The sequence below is a fragment of the Microtus pennsylvanicus genome, chromosome 2 (genome assembly GCF_037038515.1).
Source record: "Microtus pennsylvanicus isolate mMicPen1 chromosome 2, mMicPen1.hap1, whole genome shotgun sequence".
NCBI classification, from domain to species: Eukaryota; Metazoa; Chordata; class Mammalia; order Rodentia; family Cricetidae; genus Microtus; species Microtus pennsylvanicus.
Window position 1 is genome coordinate 70,948,879 of NC_134580.1, and position 18,204 is coordinate 70,967,082.

General features: G+C 52.1%; 1 protein-coding gene across 1 annotated transcript in view; it reads left to right on the forward strand.

The window, feature by feature from the left end:
- The first annotated feature begins 5,416 nt into the window (after positions 1 to 5,416).
- Positions 5,417 to 18,204, forward strand: part of Alx4 (ALX homeobox 4) — a 40,577-nt gene continuing 27,789 nt past the window's right edge. Inside the window, exon 1 of the mRNA XM_075961490.1 lies at positions 5,417 to 5,895. Within this exon, the coding sequence (XP_075817605.1) occupies positions 5,466 to 5,895 (430 nt within the window). The 5' untranslated portion in view covers positions 5,417 to 5,465. The remainder of the gene's footprint in view (positions 5,896 to 18,204) is intronic.

Below are 18,204 nucleotides of genomic sequence, written 5' to 3' on the forward strand. Positions count from 1 at the left end.
GTTTTCACAAGCTTTGGGCGTTCCTTGATCTAGTTCAGTCCATGACTCTTTCTTAGCCTAGCTCTGTCAGGAGGACAAGAGGTGGGGTTACGTTGTGCACCTGGGCTGCGTCTTCAGAGGGAATCCCCACAGCTTGGGGAAGCCCTTGATACCCAGAGCACCCAGAACAGAAAGTTAAGTGTGGAGAAAACTATGAGCAGGCCAAGTGTGCATCATGGGGCCATCTGAGCAAGCTCATTTTTGAACCTCCCTTGGTGTAGCTATGTACTTCCACAATGCGGGGAAAAGCTTGTGAACTTCTGGCATCCGCAGCTTGCGCTGTGAAAATCTACCCTTAGTTCTCCTGGGTGACCTGCAATGTTATGCACAGTAGAAGGCAAGCGGGAAGCGGGAAGCGGGGTGCCAAGAACTTTTTCCGGAGTTTTGTGTGCTGTGTAGCAGATCTGAAAAGGCTAAGCATCTCATCCCCAGTGCGGGTTCCAGGATTCTGGGCGGCAATGCGGTGTTCCCAGGACTTTGCTAAGCTAGGCGGGCGCCGACCTGTCCCGAGCCTCCTCTCCCAGGTCAGCGCCTAGGCGACCTTGCCGCTCTGCTTCTCCCGCGTGTGGCGCAGAAAACTGGTTTTGCTGTCCGGTCCCCTTCCCAGAATCGCTGAGCTGGGGCCGGTCTTGGGACGGCAGCGGGAGCCAGAGCTAGAGAGTTGCGGTGGCCTCCAGAGTTGCAGCAACGCTATGATGGAGTCTGCGATGCACCCTAGATCCTTGTTCACCACCGGGTCAGTGCACGGGGTCAGTGCCAGGCTAACAGGCAGTCACGGAGTGGGGGTTGGGGAGGCACTCCTGGCTGTCGCTGCACCTCATGGGCTCTGGATGGAGCATTTCCTAGAGTCCTGTGGGTGTGGGAAAGCCGGGGCGTTTCTGCCTGGTCTACCTTCACTATGTCTCCAGAAAGCTCTAAGAAAGCTCGATGAGCAGTTGAGAACAGGAGTTCAGCGCCAGTGCTAGAATCCCAAGTTCAAATCCAAAATCATCGCTCATCTGCTCTGCGAGGACTGCAAAGATGTTGATGGAGAGGATCCCGTGACCGGCATTGGCTGGTATTGCTAGGTGATTATCTGAGGTTTGGGTACCAAAAACCGGTATTCAAGATTTGTAATGCGATTGACGTCAAGGCTGTGCATCTTAATACCTACTGCCACCTGAACGTCCAAAATGTTCTTCCGTTGCCCAAAATTCTGAAAAACTTCCTAGATTCCCCACAGCTCATAGAGCGCCGATTTTCATCACATTGGGAAGCTCCCTTTGGCCTAGATAAAAGCTGGGACTTGTGGCAGGCAGGTTAACTGCACCTGGCTTCTGCCACATCCCTCTCCCGGTTCCACTATCTGATCCGGCAAGCAGGAGTACAGTGGGAAATTGAGGAAGTGGTAGCAGCCCTGCCCAATATGAGAAAGTATCTGCCCTTCCCTTTGAAAGATGGGAGAGATGGGTTGCTTGCTTTTCCTGGATCAGGGACCCTCTAACCAACTCAGTTCTTCCCACACACACTCCCCAGTTCTTCCTCAAGAGCTCCAACTCTGAGCAACCACTGAGTTCATCCTCCAGCCCCTCTCCGCATCTGTTCCTTTGTTCATTCAATGGCATCCCTGTGTGCCCTGTACCACACTCAGCACAGAGGAGACAGTAGCCTCGGACCCCCATTCTAGTGGAAGATCAGGGAACAAACAAACAGTCCATGCACGTGGGAAAACACATCAGGAGCTTTCCAGGAGGTAGGCTATTGTCTGCCCACTCTTGTGCAGAGTGCTTTGGGCTTCCTGGGTGACTACTTGGGAGAGGTGGCAGCTAGGGAGTGTTCTGGGGAGTTATCCAGGAGTAGAGTCCAGAGCCAGGGATGCCTTGGTAATCAGAGGGTTACAAGTGTGCCATGAGGTAATGGGCCCGGGCTTTCCACTAGGACAGAAAAGATGTCTAGATATGCAGATAGATGAAAAATTAACAGAGAGGAAAAAACAGCTTCGCTTGAGAGCACTGATGAGGTGTGTGAGAAGGGACCCAAACGAGGGGGATCCCTGGTGGCTTGCCTAAAGGTTCCTGGTGGTGCCCTCAAAGGACCTTGTTCTTGTGCAGGCTAACTCACAGCCACTCCCTCTCTGGCTCGGAAGCTCAGCCTCCTTGAACATCCATGAACTGTGATTCAGATAGTTGAAAGCCCTTAGTGTGAGCCTCCTGTCCAATGCCACAGTCAGGGTGCTAGGGTTCAGACTTCCCACCGAAAGGTTGAATTAGGCAGTGGTTAAACAGAAGGTCTGTGGGGGTGAGAGTCAGCGTGGTGGGATGCATGCTGCTATCCTAGGGCCTGAAGGAGGCAGGAACCTCGCGCAACTCTCCCCTCCTAAGCCAGGAAGAGGAGAGGAGGAGGGGGAAGATGGCAGTCAGCATCTGGATGCCTGAGGGCAGCTTCTAGGCTCCAGGGACTACAGTCACTCCTACTGCTTGAAATTCCTGGACAAAAGATGAGTCCTTACACCTCTGCGATCTCCATGAGGCTCTCAGTCATTTGTCCAACACACAGTTTATGAGTATTTGTGCTGTGCCAAGGCCTGTGGTGCTTGAGTCAGGCCTGATCCCTGTTTTAAGAGAACTTACTGTTCTGGAGCTGGAGCAGAGGGGAATGCAGCCCAGAAGAAGCAGTCCCGTGCTATTAATTTTTGACACTTGATTTTGGAAGAGGGCATGAGCAAGCAACTGGTTGTCCTGGACCCTGAAATCGCGGGTTCCTGAGACACTGCTGTACTGGAAGGCTGAAAGGAATGGAGCAGAGAAACTCCTTCAGCCCCAATCTAATACTCCGTTCTGTAAATATGTGTGGGGCACCAGAACCAGGAGGCTGCTCTCCAGGAAGCACCAACTATTTGAGCCATGAACACAAATAGTGGTCAAGCATCCCTAAGGTTTGGAATGCTAAGGAGGTGGGTGGGTGTATAAAACTTTCCTGGCAGGGCATGGGGTTCAGGGATGATGAACTCCAAATCGTGAGCCAGACAAAAGCACAGGAGTGACAGAAGATGAACCTCCTGTCCTGAGATGCCCAGGTGGAAAGACTCCATAGCTCTAGGAGGGAAGGAAACTTTGACCAAACAGGGGCTTTCAGGGCAGTGGCAAGTTTATCCACCCTTTTGCTGTTTGAGACTGAACAATGATTTGGATCTGAGGGACCCAGTCAACCCACAGCAAAACAGGTATACTAAACAAGCGTGTGAGGCCAAACTGATGACATTCATTAAGAGACTCTTTGGTGGTTAAGGTCTGTTGGCCAGAGAGAGAGAAACAGACAGACAGACAGACAGACAGACAGACAGACACGGGTTTCTGACTAGCCGTGGGGGGATGGGTGCTATAGTGGTCCAGTGCCCCTGGCTCTGAGAAATATCTTTATTAACGAGCACTTCAAGGTAAGCCAGCAATGAGAACCAGATGTGGGATTGTGCAGTCTGCATCAAGTAAGGACCAGAGATAACAAGGGGTAGAGTGGAGTGAGAGCAAGCATAGGTGAGGTTGGAGGTAGACGCAATTCTCCAAAACTTTTTCTCTGCCTGCAAAGAGGAGGCATCCCATCCTTGGTTCAGAGCAGTCAGGCTCTCCCCGCTCCAGCCCGCTCCAGACTCCCCTTGAGGCAAGTCTTCCAGGGCCAGATTTTCCCTGCAGTTTAAGGAGGGATGCTCTAGAATGCTGCCTGAACTTTCTGCATCTGGAAGGGGGTTAACTTTTGAGGTCTCCATTGGTGACATTTGCTTCAACTTCCCACGTCTATGGAGAGACTAGTTTTTGCCTGGGATCCAAGGAGGACATATCAGCTTCTCAGTGTTCTTTCTCACTGTGTGATTTGGGCCATGTGTCTGCACCTCTCTGAGCCTCAAGTTTGCCCACTGGAAAATGAGAGCATCCAATCTCTCTCTGCTGATTGTGAGGCACAACTAATACTTAGTCCAGCCCAGGAGCTGGGCAGGCTGTGAAAGTTCCTTCCCCTTGCTGTGTGCAGATCCAAGTGCTCACATAAATCCATGCCATGGCGTGGTTACGCACGCCTGTCATCCCATCCCAGCTCTCTGGGGGCAGAAACGGGATCCTGAGTTCCAGGCCAGCCTGAGCTAACCAGTGAGACCTAGTTTCAAAATCAACAAAATTTGAGCCTTTTGTTTTGCAATGAAAGTGAGAGGGTGGGCACAGTGAAGAGAGACACTGACTTCACTCCCCCCCCACCCCCACAGAAGACAGACACAGCTACTCTGCAAGGCTGAGCAGGAAGGATGCCTCTTAAAGGTCCACTCTTGGCCTGGCTTTGTAGGACTGCCTCCACGGGTGTGCAAGAGGCTGGAGGGCTGGGAGCCTCTAGCCAGGCCAGTCTAGGATCCCTCAAGTGAATGAGCAAGCACAGACCACACAGCACCCGAGCCCAGAGCTGAAGGGAGCCCTTACAGGGCAGGGAAATAGTTAAGATGTAAAAAGTAGAATCCCCTGACCACTATGAGAACCGTTGTGTGTGAATTACTGGGAACAATCTGGAATGGGGAGGCAGATTAAAAACCCAGGCTAAGGTCCGGGCAGGCAGGCCCCTGGCTGCACTGCCAAGTTCACCAAGAAGCATTCAAGAGATTTGCCAGGCCAGCGCCCCATCTGACTCAGAAAGTCAAAATCTCTTACAGTTCTTTTAACCTGTCAATAAAATTTTGATTCTCCTTACTCTAGGCTCTAGCGCGGTTGAGACCGTGCGTCAATTCTCAGTCTAGCTTCAGGAGCTCTGGGGGTCGCTATATCTCCCCACCCTAGCCTAAAATTCAAAGGCCCCGAGGCTTCTCCAGGTCGAATAGCCTCTAGCTAGTGAGTGGCATCTCTAGTGAGTGGAAAGGAGGGGCTGCGGAAGGAGGAAGGAGCTCTGGTAGAGAAGGAGAGGAAGGAGGGGAGCAGGAAGGAGCGAGTCAAGTGAAAAAAAAAAATCACTTTTTTTTTCTGCTTCAAAACCTTAAGAGGGTTTGGGAGATCTGGAGAACTTTCCGAAGCATCCGAATCTTTTTACAGCTCTTGGTTCTTTCTCTGGGCCAGCTGCGCGGAGCGAGGTGGGGGTGGAGAAAGAGAGAGGAGGGCAGAGAAAGAGAGGAGAGGAGAGCGACAGGAAACAGAGAGAGGGAGAGAGAGAGAGAGAGAGAGAGAGAGAGAGAGAGAGAGAGAGAGAGAGAGAGAGAGAGAGAGAGAGAGAGACAGAGAGAGAGAGAGAGAGAGAGAGACAGAGAGAGAGAGAGACAGAGAGAGAGAGAGAGAGAGAAGAGAGGGGAGAGAGAAGCAGCCAGCAGGCCGGGCACGGAGCACTGCCACAGCCTCCTCGCCTCCCCACCTCCCAGCCAAGGCGCGCGGTGGCGTCCTCGTGCCCTCGCCGGCGCCCCCGCCCGTCGCCAGCGCAGGCCAGGCATGAACGCTGAGACTTGCGTTTCTTACTGCGAGTCGCCGGCCGCTGCCATGGACTCCTACTACAGCCCGGTTTCGCAGAGCCGGGAAGGTTCGTCGCCTTTTAGGGGATTCCCAGGAGGCGACAAGTTCGGTACAACTTTTTTGTCGGCTGCTGCTAAAGGACAGGGGTTTGGGGACGCCAAAAGCCGGGCCCGCTACGGCGCGGGGCAGCAGGACCTGGCGGCACCGCTGGAGAGCAGCGCCGGGGCGCGGGGCTCCTTTAACAAGTTCCAGCCGCAGCCACCCACCCCGCAGCCGCCGCCTGCTCCGCCCGCGCCCCCAGCGCATCTCTACTTGCAGCGGGGCGCCTGTAAAACACCCCCGGACGGCAGCCTCAAGCTTCAGGAAGGCAGTGGTGGTCACAACGCGGCCTTGCAGGTCCCCTGCTACGGTGAGTGCACGTGCGGGGGAATCGGGCGCGGGGACCCTGAGGTCCGAGATTTCGCTATCCCCCCCCCGCAAACCCGATGGGCTGTTGGGAGGCTGGAGGTGGAGGCTGGAGAAACTCCGGGATCGAGCCCAGATGGAACAGGCGCTTCGCGAGCGTCACTGCATCACGCTGCGTCTCCAGCCCCGGCCCGGGCTCGAGCGCTGTAGTTGTTCCCCTCGCTCTGGAGTCGCTTCCTGGGTTTCTCCTCTGTTCGTCCCAATGTCCCGCTTTACTCTGTCCCGCGGGGCTAAATTTGAAGTGGATGCTTCGTCCGGGTTCTCGGCGGGAAGCTGCTAGAAGTTTCTTTCGCTGCGAATCGGCGCGCCGCTCCGCTCCGAAGTCGCTAGGCGCTGGCTTCGCGGCTCCGCGCACTGCGCGGGAGGTAAGAAGCCGCAGGTGCCCAGCGCGCGGGGAAGTCCTGAGCGCAGTCCCCCAAGCCTTCGCTAGAAGCCGCGGCGGCACTGTGTCGCCTGCGACGTTCTTGCAGACCTGGATCCGAATTACTCAGAAAACCTGAGTCCTGGTCCAGAAAGCGGATCGCCTAGGAGCCTGCCGGTCTGAGATGTCTGGAAGTAGCCGGCATGTGGGGAGGGGCACGGTTTAGGACCCATTGGGTGGGAAAACAGTAGTTCTAAAATACAACCAGCACAGGACCGCGGAAAGAAGGAAGAACCCGGGTCCCGATTTGAAACCACAAGGCACCTGATTGAGAAGGCCTGAATGACCTCCAAGCCCCCTTGAACGTGGCTGCAGGGTTACGGCCTGGGTCCTCGGTGCTCCACCACCATTGGTCAAGTGAGTTAGGAAAGAAAGTTACCCAAACCCCTAAACTTTCTCCTTTTTTTATAGCATCGGAGTTAGGAAACTCCAAAGGCAAAGAAGAGAGAAAGAACCTTCTCACAGGCCTTTGTCTTTAGGTTAGGCCCTAGTGAGATGGGCGGGCTGATTCTTACAGAGCAATGACTCTGGCTGCCAGGTAGGATATAGACCACTAAGCCTGGGGACAGAGGTGGGACATGTGGAGGTCTTGATGAACAGAATAATCTCAGGAACATAGCACAAATTTTAGTATGTGTGCGCACACACACTTCCTCACTTTGAGCTCAATCACAGACAGGACTGGAACAAACTTCTGGGGTGCTGTGGACATTTACCTAAACTTGAATTCTACACACACACACACACACACACACACACACACACACTTCTTTATGTGCCAGGATGGCACACACCAAATGCCACTCATGTGGCTTCAAAAAAGCTACAAACCCTCAAACTGACAGAACAGGACTCAAAGCAGATCTAGCCAGAGCTGGTGGCCTTTCCCCAGGGCTGCCACCTCCCCTCTCCTCTTCTGGCTGGAATGACACAGGTGCTCCTTCCATGCCCAGCTCCAGAAGCCAGCCCCTGTCACCGGTGACTACCAGGTGAGAGCAGATGGCAGACTCACTTGCAAAAATCTACTGTTCAGAGCCAGGGGGCTCAGCTAATCTCTCCCCAAGTGCACTGCATTTTCATAGTTTAAATACATCGATTGGCTAGTCTCTGAGGAAGCTGAGGTACTAGTCAAGAAGAGTCAAACTGCTCTCTGTCTGCTGGTGAGAAAGATGCCCTCAGGTCCCTACGGTAAAGAAAGAGGTTAGGCCTCTGCCTGTCCTCTGGGGATCTTCAGGACTGACTGGCCACTATATCACCAGCATTAGCTATTGTAGCCAAGGAAAGGAGCAGCCATTTGACCTGGAACTGCCCCTAACACACAGAGTGACCCCAGAGTGAGTAACTCCACTCAATTCCCATTTCCTCCTTGATACCAGGGCAGTAAAGGAGAGATCGTAAAAGCTGGACACCCCCCCCACACACACAGCCTTCCTCCTATACACTTCCATCTTCTTAATTTCCATGCTGCTGGGTCCCCCAAGTCTGAGGACAAGGCGTGCTCCTGCCCTTGCTGGGACAAAGTCATAAAGGGCAGGCTGGGAGCAAGGACAGCAGGAACCTGCCAAGATACCACTGCATCGCTGCCTGAAATGGAGGCGATCCCTCCAGGAAACAACCAAAGAAGGCCAAATCACTGTCCTGTCCCCTCTCTTTCCCAGGAGATTTCAGATCTACATAGGATGAGGCACACTGAGTCCAAGATGTAGACACTAGGCACTGGGAAGCAGAAACAAGGGCCAAGCCGGTCAGGAAGTATCGGGGAGAAGGTCTGTGGAGTTGGTGCTCTAATCTACCAGAGAGCTGAGAAACCAGGAAACCAATTCTCTAACACCTTTCTGAGGTTTAAGCCAGGAGGTTGGGGCTCCAGAAGAAAAAAAAATAAAAAAAACTGAGATGTTATCAGGAACTTGGGTATAGGAATAGGCCTTGCCTTGGTGACTGGATCCTCAAGCCCAGACGGATCAGTCTTTGCAACTTCTGCGGGTTTATAGGAGTCCAGACCTCAAAGCAGTTCCCAGTGGAGGGGAGCCTTCGCGACTTCAGCCTCGATGTTACCTTGAGGTCCCTCGGGAGGAAAGTGCAGGCCTGGAGGCTATGCTTACACAGAGCTGAGAGAGTGCAGGCCATAGTCTTCTGAGACTCTAGAACTGGAGGTAAAGGAAGATTAAGATTCCCTTGTGGCTTAGGCGTCCTTACTGGGTTCCGACCTCAGTTTCCTCATCTCTACTAAAAAGGGCAAAGCTCAGTGTCACTCTGTCGTCTCCTGGGTCATTCGCGTTTTTATGAAAGGGTCCCTCGAAGGAGCCCTCGCCCACTGCGATCTAGACCCCACCAGGCTCACTGCGGTCTTTTGGTCTAGGCGGCTGGGCGAGAGCTGGTCGCCAGGGTGGAGACCCGCCGCTGCTGTGCAGGGCTAGGAAAAACCAGGACTGGCGTTCAGCTCTGCAATCCTCCCGCGGCCTCGCGCAACCTTGCCGGTACCTCTGAGGGTGCGGCTCCACTGGGAACAGCCCTGCCACCTCCTCTTTCGCTTTCGATTCGGTGCACGCAGGTTTTCGTTGAGAGCAATTTGGGACCTCCACAGCCCATCTGGAATGCAGCGCCCTCGGCGCCCAAATCTCAGTGCGCTCCGGCCTGGCTCGAGCCCGAGTGGCGCCACCGAGGGCCGTGTTCTGATTTTTTGAATTAGACGAAATGTTAAACTCTGGAGGTATTTCTCTGCCTCCCCCTCCTTAGTATAGACACAATCCACACAAGGTGACTCGTACTTAATTTAATCAAGGAATCAATCGGGATCTTTTGTAAATCCTCCTCCCCAGAAAGTGGAGAGTGGGGGCGGAAGGAGCTGGCCGAGCAACTTTAAGTAGTCCCCAGGCCAGTCAGAGAGGATTAAATCCCTCAGTGAAGGCAAAGATCCCCTGCCAGTTTTAGAGGAAAGGTTGGGAAAAAATAGCTTTTAACCTTTTTACTTTGTTCATTTCCATAGCCCCCACCCAGTCTGCTCCAACAAGCCAGCCCCAAAGACACGTTCTTAAACAGAGTCAGAAAGCTTGTATTAAAAGCTTTGTATTATTTTGAAATCAATCAACTTGGCATACATTTTTCTTTAATCTACACATAGTGAGGTTCAAAGTCTTACATGGAAAAGTCGGGAAAATGGTTAGAAACTAGCTCAAGTCATGGTCCTGTATCTTGAATATGTGCACGAAAAAAATTTGAGGAAAATAAAAAAATTTGTAAGTTAAGGAAATTTCAGGAAAGAATTCGAAGCACCGGGGACCCCATCTTGTTCCTGGATGCTTGCTCAGTCCTGACCCTAACACGAGGCTACAAACCAGCTTAGCCTAGAACCTCTCTCAGGCTCTCCTGGAGCCTTCAGAGCATTCCGTTGCCCCTAAGGTTCCGGACGCGGAGGAAAACAAATTATTATACCCATATTAAATCTTGCTAACATCCCAAAGCGCTTTGGTTTCCAGCGGCACATAGACAGACTTTTCATGGAGAAGGTCTTGATTCAGTTCGAGAACGCGTGGAGTTGCTTCTGTGGCTGAAAAACTTCTGTAACAACTGAGAGGGAGGAGAGGTTGGCGCCACGTGCGTTTGACCAGGGTTGGGGCTTGTCTGCTGACTCCTTGGACCTCCGGGTACCCGAGGCAGCAGGCAGGGACAAGACAAGAAAGCTAACTGCGTAAGCCTCCAGCAGCTTGCCGGCCAGGAACGCGCACACGGAGGTGGTGCGGCGGCCAAGAGCACACTAATACACAGGTAGAGTGAGTAGGAAAGTACTTAGGAAAAACTGAAAATTCTGGAAAGGAGATCTTAGGGCCTTGGTGCTCCAGCGTTCTCTGTCCTGAAGCGTCTTCCCTCAGGAAGCCGGTTCCAGGTTTGGGTGGGACGGTGACTGCTCACTCAGTCTTGTGACCAAACATTGGCTTCAGGGTGCCACTTCCACATTCAGGGACAACGATGGGCCTCTCTAGGCATAGTTTGAGACTGTGTGGTCCCCTCATTGAGGAGTTAAGGATGGTCATCAGACCAGGAAACCACACCAGTGCTTGGACTCAAGCTACAGCTAGGTGACGATTCCTTCCAACGAATTCAGGATGTAAGTCAATGGTGACCCCGCGTTTAAGCGCTAAAAGCCACCAGCTCAGCACCAGTAGACAAGTGGGAGTTAGTCCTTCTTCCAAACAAGACCCCTTGGGAGAAGCACCCTGCTCACTCACTCTAGTTCAGCCCCTTAACCACCGTTTCTTCTCTGAGACCAAATGGCCCCCAGGGACCGCACTTCTCTGGTATAATTGTGCCAATGAGTGACACCCACATCGCCATTAAAGGTGATTCTGTTAGTTAATCTTTTAGAGTGTGGAGTAGCCTGGGGCGGCCGGGAAACGGGAAGCCCCAGAAAGGCTAGTAAAAATTAAGTCTGGTTCAGACGCCTCCTGTGCCTTCAGGACGGTGCTTCAGGTACCCCAACGTGTTAGAGTCTTTCCCTCTGACCCCAGCACATTCTGAAACCTAAGACTCTTTTCTTCATTATACACAAACTCACTCCCAACCTCCAGCACCAAGGAAGAAAAAGAGCGGGAGGGGAAAAATGTTGAACCGAGTTCAGATATTTGCAAAAGGTTGCTCAGAGGAGCGAGTGGTAGCGGGGTGATATAGCAACCCGCCCAGCCTCAGCTTCAGGTTCTACTGGAGAGGCAGCCGGGCGCACAGGAAACTCCCGGAGAAGAGGAATCACCAGGAGATGAGGGTGGTAGGTGTTGCTGCTTGCCAAGATACCTACCTTTCCTTGCTACAGCACTTGAGCTTAGGAACCAACCTCAGGGTAACTAGCTAAGATCCCCTTACTGCGCCGCGTTACTGCGCCGCGTTCGGAACAGGGAAGGAAGCCTGACGCCGAGCTGGTGGTTTTTAGCGCTTAAAGACGGGGTCACCATTGACTTACACCCTGAATTCGTTGGAAGGAATTCTTAAAGCGGATACTCTGGGGGTAGGGAGCGGCGAAATTCTCGTCCTGAACTGGGAGCCCTTGCACTTTCTAGAAGACTGTACCGGCTACCCTGCGCTACCGAGAGCGCGATCCAGAAGAGCCATTCACTAGTCCGCGGAGGGTTTGAGTCCGTGGGCAAACTGATCTCCAAGGTCTCTCTATTCCATGGTCGTCTCCGCTCCTGACCTCCTGTCTGAGAGGGTCTGTGTGGGGGCTAGTCCGGGTCTCCTCCTCTGCTTTCCCACTCCCACAGGATTTGGCCTGGGAGGGGGTCCAGATAAGTGGGCAGAAAAGTCTTCCCTGGAAGCAGAATGGTGAGCAGTTCAGGACGTAGAGCACGCTGATAGTCCTAGAAGGTGGGGCTGAATGAAAGGTTGGGGCTCCTCACGGGCCTTTAAATATGAGAAAAGGTAAGCTACTGTTCCTTGGTGCTCACAGGGCACCAGACTCAAGCCAAGGATGCATTGTTTCCGGCGTCTCCCCATCTGATGGTCCATTTGCATTCCCTCACTCTATACTTTCCAATTCCTACCAAGAGCAATGTGGGCCTTCTGTGGCTGGAGCTTAAACCCTTCTAGTGTGTGTCCGGAGCTTGGCTTGGCTGTAAGGATGAATGGAGAATCGGTGTTTTATTCAGAAGGTTGGGTGCATCTGTGAAAGTACGCCAGGACCTGTAGCGCTTGCTCTCTGGCTCTCTTGCTCCCCCTCCCATACAAAGTCTGTTTCTGTCTGTCTGTTTCTCTCTCTCTCTCTCTCTCTCTCTCTCTCTCTCTCTCTCTCTCTCTCTCTCTCTCTCTCTCACCCATAGTTACTCTGTCCTCTTCCTCCTGCTCAGTGAGTCAGGCTATACTTGTGTGTATTAATTTTTGTGCACTTCTATATGAAAAATGCACACGACTGGGGCCATTTCGTTACCCCGGCATGGGAACCTATGTGTGCAAGAGTAACTGTGGTGGCTCTGAAAGACCCTCCTAGCCTGTGCACAACCAAGCCTCGCCTTCAGAGGGCTGTGCCTGAGGGAGGCTAAGCGGCTGTATGTTTCTGGCTTCAAACCTCCCTTCTGGCTGCCTACTGCAACTTCCCTGAGGCTGACTCACAGACTAGCAGAATCTCCAGGTGGCAGGTCTCCAGCGAGCCCTGGCGTCCCAGATGAGCCCACCTGCAGTGCAGCTAGACTTGTCCCCCTTGTCCCCGTCTCCAGGGGCTGGTATGTCCATTTTGCCTGTGTGGCAAGCTCTCCTGGCACCATCCTGATGTAGTTTTCAGACTACCTTTATTAGATGAGTAGGGCCCCAGGAGATAAGCCCTCACCAACCCAGGTTGTAGGGAGGGCAGGGACTCCTCTTACCATTGAGTGGAGAGACAGTGGGATCTGGAGACAATCTGCTTGGGTCACCTGCTGTTCTTGCATGGAGGTACAGAAACCACATTGCATGGGTACCCCTAGGCAAAGGACCCACCTCTCCTTCTCTTACATGACTGTCTACCCAGTTTGGGGGACCTTGATAATGTTCAGGAACCATTGTCCCCCAATACAGACTTAAGTGGGTCTTGATATCCCTATGGTGTCCTGCCCTATGTTGGAAGAAACGGCAGTCCTCTACTGGCTGGATGTTCTGTTTCACAGACCGGGGCCTAGGATGCCTGATTCCACTCACTTGTGGCTCATCAAGCGGTCTGTCACCGAGCCAGGCCCTGGGAGGCCTGAGAAGTGCTGCACCCTGCCTCTGCTTCTAGGTCTAGAAGCAGACAAGCAACCTCCAGTTCCTTTTCCCTGGCACAGTGCTGGACTGGGAAAGCCTCCCTCGGACTGGCTCACAGACTCAAGGGGAAAGATGCCCCTGTGTATAGAGTTAGTCAGAAGCCACCACCTCTCCCTACCTGGGCTCCCTGCTTCAGTAAGGCGAGGGAGATAAGGCGTATGAAGACCCTTCTCAACTCTCTTCTCCCCCTCTATGCAGAGCAAGGGATCTGGCTGCAGGTGCTGGCATTTCAGTGAAATTAACCATGACCTTTAGCACAGTGCCCACTTAGGCTCTAGTGTCACTAGGGATTTCATTTGTTGGATGAGGCTATTTGGGACTTGCTGACTAAGAGGGAAGGGAGCAGGAGAGTGTGTGAGCATGGCATGTGTCTCCAGTGTAGATAGATCCTGGATTGCTGAGTTCTTGGCAGTAGCCGACACCCACTTTTGGAGGGAGCTGGAGTGTTGCTGCAGATGTCAAAGTTCTAATAAGGAGCCAAGTGTTTATTATTATTGCTGTGTTGGAGATTAAACTCAGGTCTCATATACGTGAGGCAAGCACTATACCGCTTCAGACCCTGATCACATTTTAGGGTACGAAAGAGAACTTCGAGGTCCCCCAGAATATGGGGACCTCCCTGATGTCCAGAAGTCTTCCTGGCACTGTCTCTGGCCCCACCATTCAGCTGCCTCCATATCCAGTTCACAACTGAGCACCGAGCTGGGATCAGTGAGTCCTTAAATGTTAAGAGGGTACTCTGCCTCATGACAGTCAAGACAAGCATGTGCACGCTTCTCCAGCACAGGTCCCCACATCTGAAACAACCCCTCCAATCAATCTGAAGGTTTTAGAAGACTTGGTCCAAGTTCTGGAACCAAGCAAACCTTAGAGACCTCAAGAGCCTGCCTGGCTACCTGCTGCATTATACTCAGAAGGTCCGGCCACTTGCTGCAGAGGGAAAGTTTAGCAGGCTTTCCTTGCCCGGACCTTTCCTTTATTTCCCCTCCTTCAGGGTAGGTCGACAGTGGCACAAAGAGAGGCCTCTGCAGTTGCTGTAATGTAGGCCAATTCGGTGTTCCAGGCAATGCACTGCACTGAGTGCTTCCTGTGTTCTCTAGTTCACTGCATCCCCTTTACGATGCTGTGAGATGGGCAGACTCGCCAGAGACCTGGTAGACAATGGGGAACACATGAGGCTGGGGCAGATAGGAAGGATGGAACACAGTCCTGGTAGCCACAACACTAAGAACCTACAAAGCATCCTTTTCAACAACGAACCTGATTATATTTAGAGTCATCTCAACTCTTGCAGATGACGTGGAAATGAATGGTGGGGTCTATTTCAAACATGGCTCCCAAAGGGGTCTTCATTCATGCCTAGGGATGCCCGACTAAGGCTAGACGTTGGCACCTGGTAGGGTAGCGTTCCAGGCCTGAGCTGGACTTCAGGCATGGCTTTTTCACCTGTGCCTGGTGAGGCCGGCATGGCACAGGTGCGTAACAGCTGGAGTGGGGCCTGCATTGTGAAGTGCTGGTGAGAATGAGGAGAACAGCATTGGGAAGCTTCTGGGAGTCATGGAACAGTGAAGCTCTGTCTATGCGCTTCCAGATTGTTTCTCCAGACCCTAAAAAGGCCGGGGATAAGCAGCAGAAGCCCAGTCCGTGTTTGCTGATAAGTGAGCGATATGGGCTGCGAACATTCTAGAAGCACTGTGGTGTTTCCCCTCCTCTTTCCTTCCTCTGTGGAGGGGGGGGGGCGGCAGCCAGATATGTGGACCTCTTTTATCCTTGTGGAAAATGATTTCACTCTGCAAGGAGCTTGTGGTTCAGGAGCAGGGAGGTCTTGGGGAGACAAGCCATTTGTTTTGCAGAATTGTGGCAGTTTGGAGGAGTTCCCTCTATCCCCAACTGTTCCCCCTTTGGGCTCACCTCCAAGGCCACAAGCCTGGTGTCCAGCTGCCATGCCTGCTGGGGCTGGCTCTCATCAGGCGGGTGTTCTCCCTCCCAAATCTCCTCAAACCCTGCCTGCAGTTAGTGCTAGCTCCTGCAGCACTCAGGGAGGCTTTTCCTCCCTGGAAACCTATCTGTTCTCCCCTGGAGATTCTGTGACTCCCCGAACAGGGACATAGCTCTCTGTTCTCAGCCACTCTGCACCTGGATTCCGCTTGGGTCACCTACTGAGGGCTGGGCTCTCTCCCAGCGCTTCTGTTTCATGTGGCCCCCAGTATTTGTGTGGGCATGGTTACACACACACACACACACACACACACACACACACACACCTCTAGCCTGGGAATGTTAGCACTCAGGGGTGGCTTCCACTATTTCAGACTGCAGGTACTAGGTAGTTGGGGGAGAATATAGACAGAGACAGAGCAGGGCGAGGCTCCCTTCTCCTTCCCTAAAGAGGGAACAGCCTCATGGCAGGCTATGGCAAATGCCCTGGGTAGGTTTCTCTCCACCAGCAGATCCTGTGTGCAGCACCCTGGCCAGGCACAGTTCAGAGTCCGGCTGTGAAAGAGCTGATTCCTGTCCTCATAGCCACCAGCCTTGCCAGGGTAAGCCACACGGGAAATCCCCAGAGGGTGGCAGTGGTCTAGCGCTTCCTAAGGACATCTGAAGTAGCCCCCAGAGGTTCCTTTGGAGCCAGTCAGCAAAAAGGGCAGGAAATAGCCCTCTATTATCAGGAAACTGCCTGAATCCAGGGTCTGAGTGAGCAAAGGTCTGAGTGTGGCCATGATGGCTGCAGGAAATTGGAGCCCTAGGATTGGCAGGGGCCATCTGTGAGGACTTTCATTTTCTGCTAAGGCTTGGGGCTTAGGAGAACCCCTGGGGGTCGCTGAGGGGCCTGTGAAGGCAAGCCCCTGATGAATGTTGTTAGTGTTCCTTGGTGTGAGTTTTCAAGACATTTTCAAAAACTTCAACCATCAGGGAGATGGTGTTAGTTCATTTCTTGGTTTGTTTTCTTGATAGTGGTAACATGCACATACATGACATGACTTTGAGTGTGCTGATTCACACATACATGCATGACATGACTCTGAGTGTGGAGACTCACACGCACATACATGACGTGACTCTAAGTGTGGAGACTCAAGGCTGTAATCCCAGCTGAGGCATGAAGTTTGCTATGAGAGTGAGGCTAGCTCGGAACTTCTGAAGGTCCATCGCAGGAGTGTGTGGTAGGAAACAGGCCCTTACTATACAGGTCCTGTGCAGGTGAGTTTCAGGACAGCCTGTGCTACCTAATGAGTTCTTACACACACACACACATACACACACACACAATTATAACAAAGTTAATTATTTTAACCTCTTTAGGTGTACAATTCAGTGACAATTAAACACATGGAAAGATTTATAGCGTCTCCTCTACTTCCAGAACTTTCTTGTCATTTTAAATAGAATCTGTACCCATTAAACAAAAGTTTACATCCTCTTTCCTCTGGCTCTGGGTAGCCTTCACTTTGCTTTCTGTCTCTATGAATTTTTCTTTACTCTGATTTAAATTTGTGCTTGGGTGCATAACTATCCATATATGTTCTTAGCCATCTGTGCAAGTTCAAAACCTTGTCCAGATCCTTCTCCAGTGTTTGATTCTGTTGTTTGGATGTTTTGTTGTTAGGTGGAAGGAATTAATATTATTTGTGGCAACAGGGATTGAACCCAGTCTCCTATGCATTTGTCCTACCACTGAGCCACACTCAAAGCTATAGACGAATCTTAAACTATTTTGGATAATATTTTTTATTAAAAAGACGTATCGCAAAGCCTCTCCTCCTGTGGGCCATCTTTGCCTCTCTGGATGCTGTGCTGGATGAAAGGTTTTCCTTGTGATAAAGTCTGGTTTATAGCTTTCCCATGTTTGGTGTCGCATCTGCATTGATGACACCTATGTCATGAATTCCTGTTTCCTTCTGTTGGCATTTGGGCTTGTTTCAGGTCTTCCTTCCATTTTGTGTCTTTGGGTCCAGCATGAGAAGGGCACTAGTTCCATCTGTGGGCCTTTGGTTCCTGGCACCCAGAAGAAAAGGCAGCCGTCTCTCCACTGAGTAGCCTTGAGACACTGTCTCAGAACGGCTCCCTGGGCATTTAGGAGCTTCCCTCTGTGGTCTCTGTTCTCCTGTCTTGGTCCATTCCATGTGTCTGCTCCAGCAGGGCTTTCTCACGTGACGTTCAGGATAGTGAGTGCACTGGGAAACCCAGAGGTCACTCTGTTTCTCTTCTCGCCTCCAGGTCAGGGACTAGATTCAACTCGGGGACAATTTTTTTTCTCAGGAGCCAGAGCTGAAGGGAGGGGCAGAAGCTAGAGCTGTAGGCCAGGGCTCCAGAGATGCCCGCTAAAATCCTAGCTATTGCGGGGGGGGGGGTTCTCTGGGTCCAGTTAACTCTAATAAGGATGTAACCTCATGTCATGAGCCTCATGTCCCAAACCTCCCCGCTATGTGCCAGGAGAATTCCCAGGAAGGAAGCCTATGACCTCCCTCTGCAGGCTCCACGCTGTCAGATCTCTTGTGTAACATTTATTCCCAGAAAAGGCACTTGTATGACTGTCCCCTGCCTAACCATCAGTGTGTGAGTCCAGCAGGCCTTAGGCCCCAGGCACTAGGCCCCATGAGAAAAGGCTCCCTTGCCTAAGCATCAGCCCAAATGATCAGTCACAGTCTGCTAAACCTAGTCTGCAGGAAGGTAGCACGATCAATTTCTAAAACCTGTTTTACTGTGTGCGTGTACATGCATACATGTGTTTGTACGATGTGTATGTGACAATGCACATGCCACAGCATGTGTGCAGAGGTCAGATGTTTTCATACATGCGTGTGTGCATGTCTGTGTACAGGTGCTCATGTTGTGTGTTACCCGAAGTTGATGTTAATATGCCTTTTTTTTTTTGGTTTTTCAAGACAGGGTTTCTCTGTAGCTTTGGAGCCTGTACCAGAACAAGCTCTTGTAGACCAGGCTGGTCTCGAACTCACAGAAATCTGCCTGCCTCTACCTCCCAAGTGCTGGGATTAAAGGCGTGCTCCACCACTGCCTGGCGTCATATGCCTTCTTAAAAGCTCCCCACTCTATTGATGGAGGCAGGGTCTT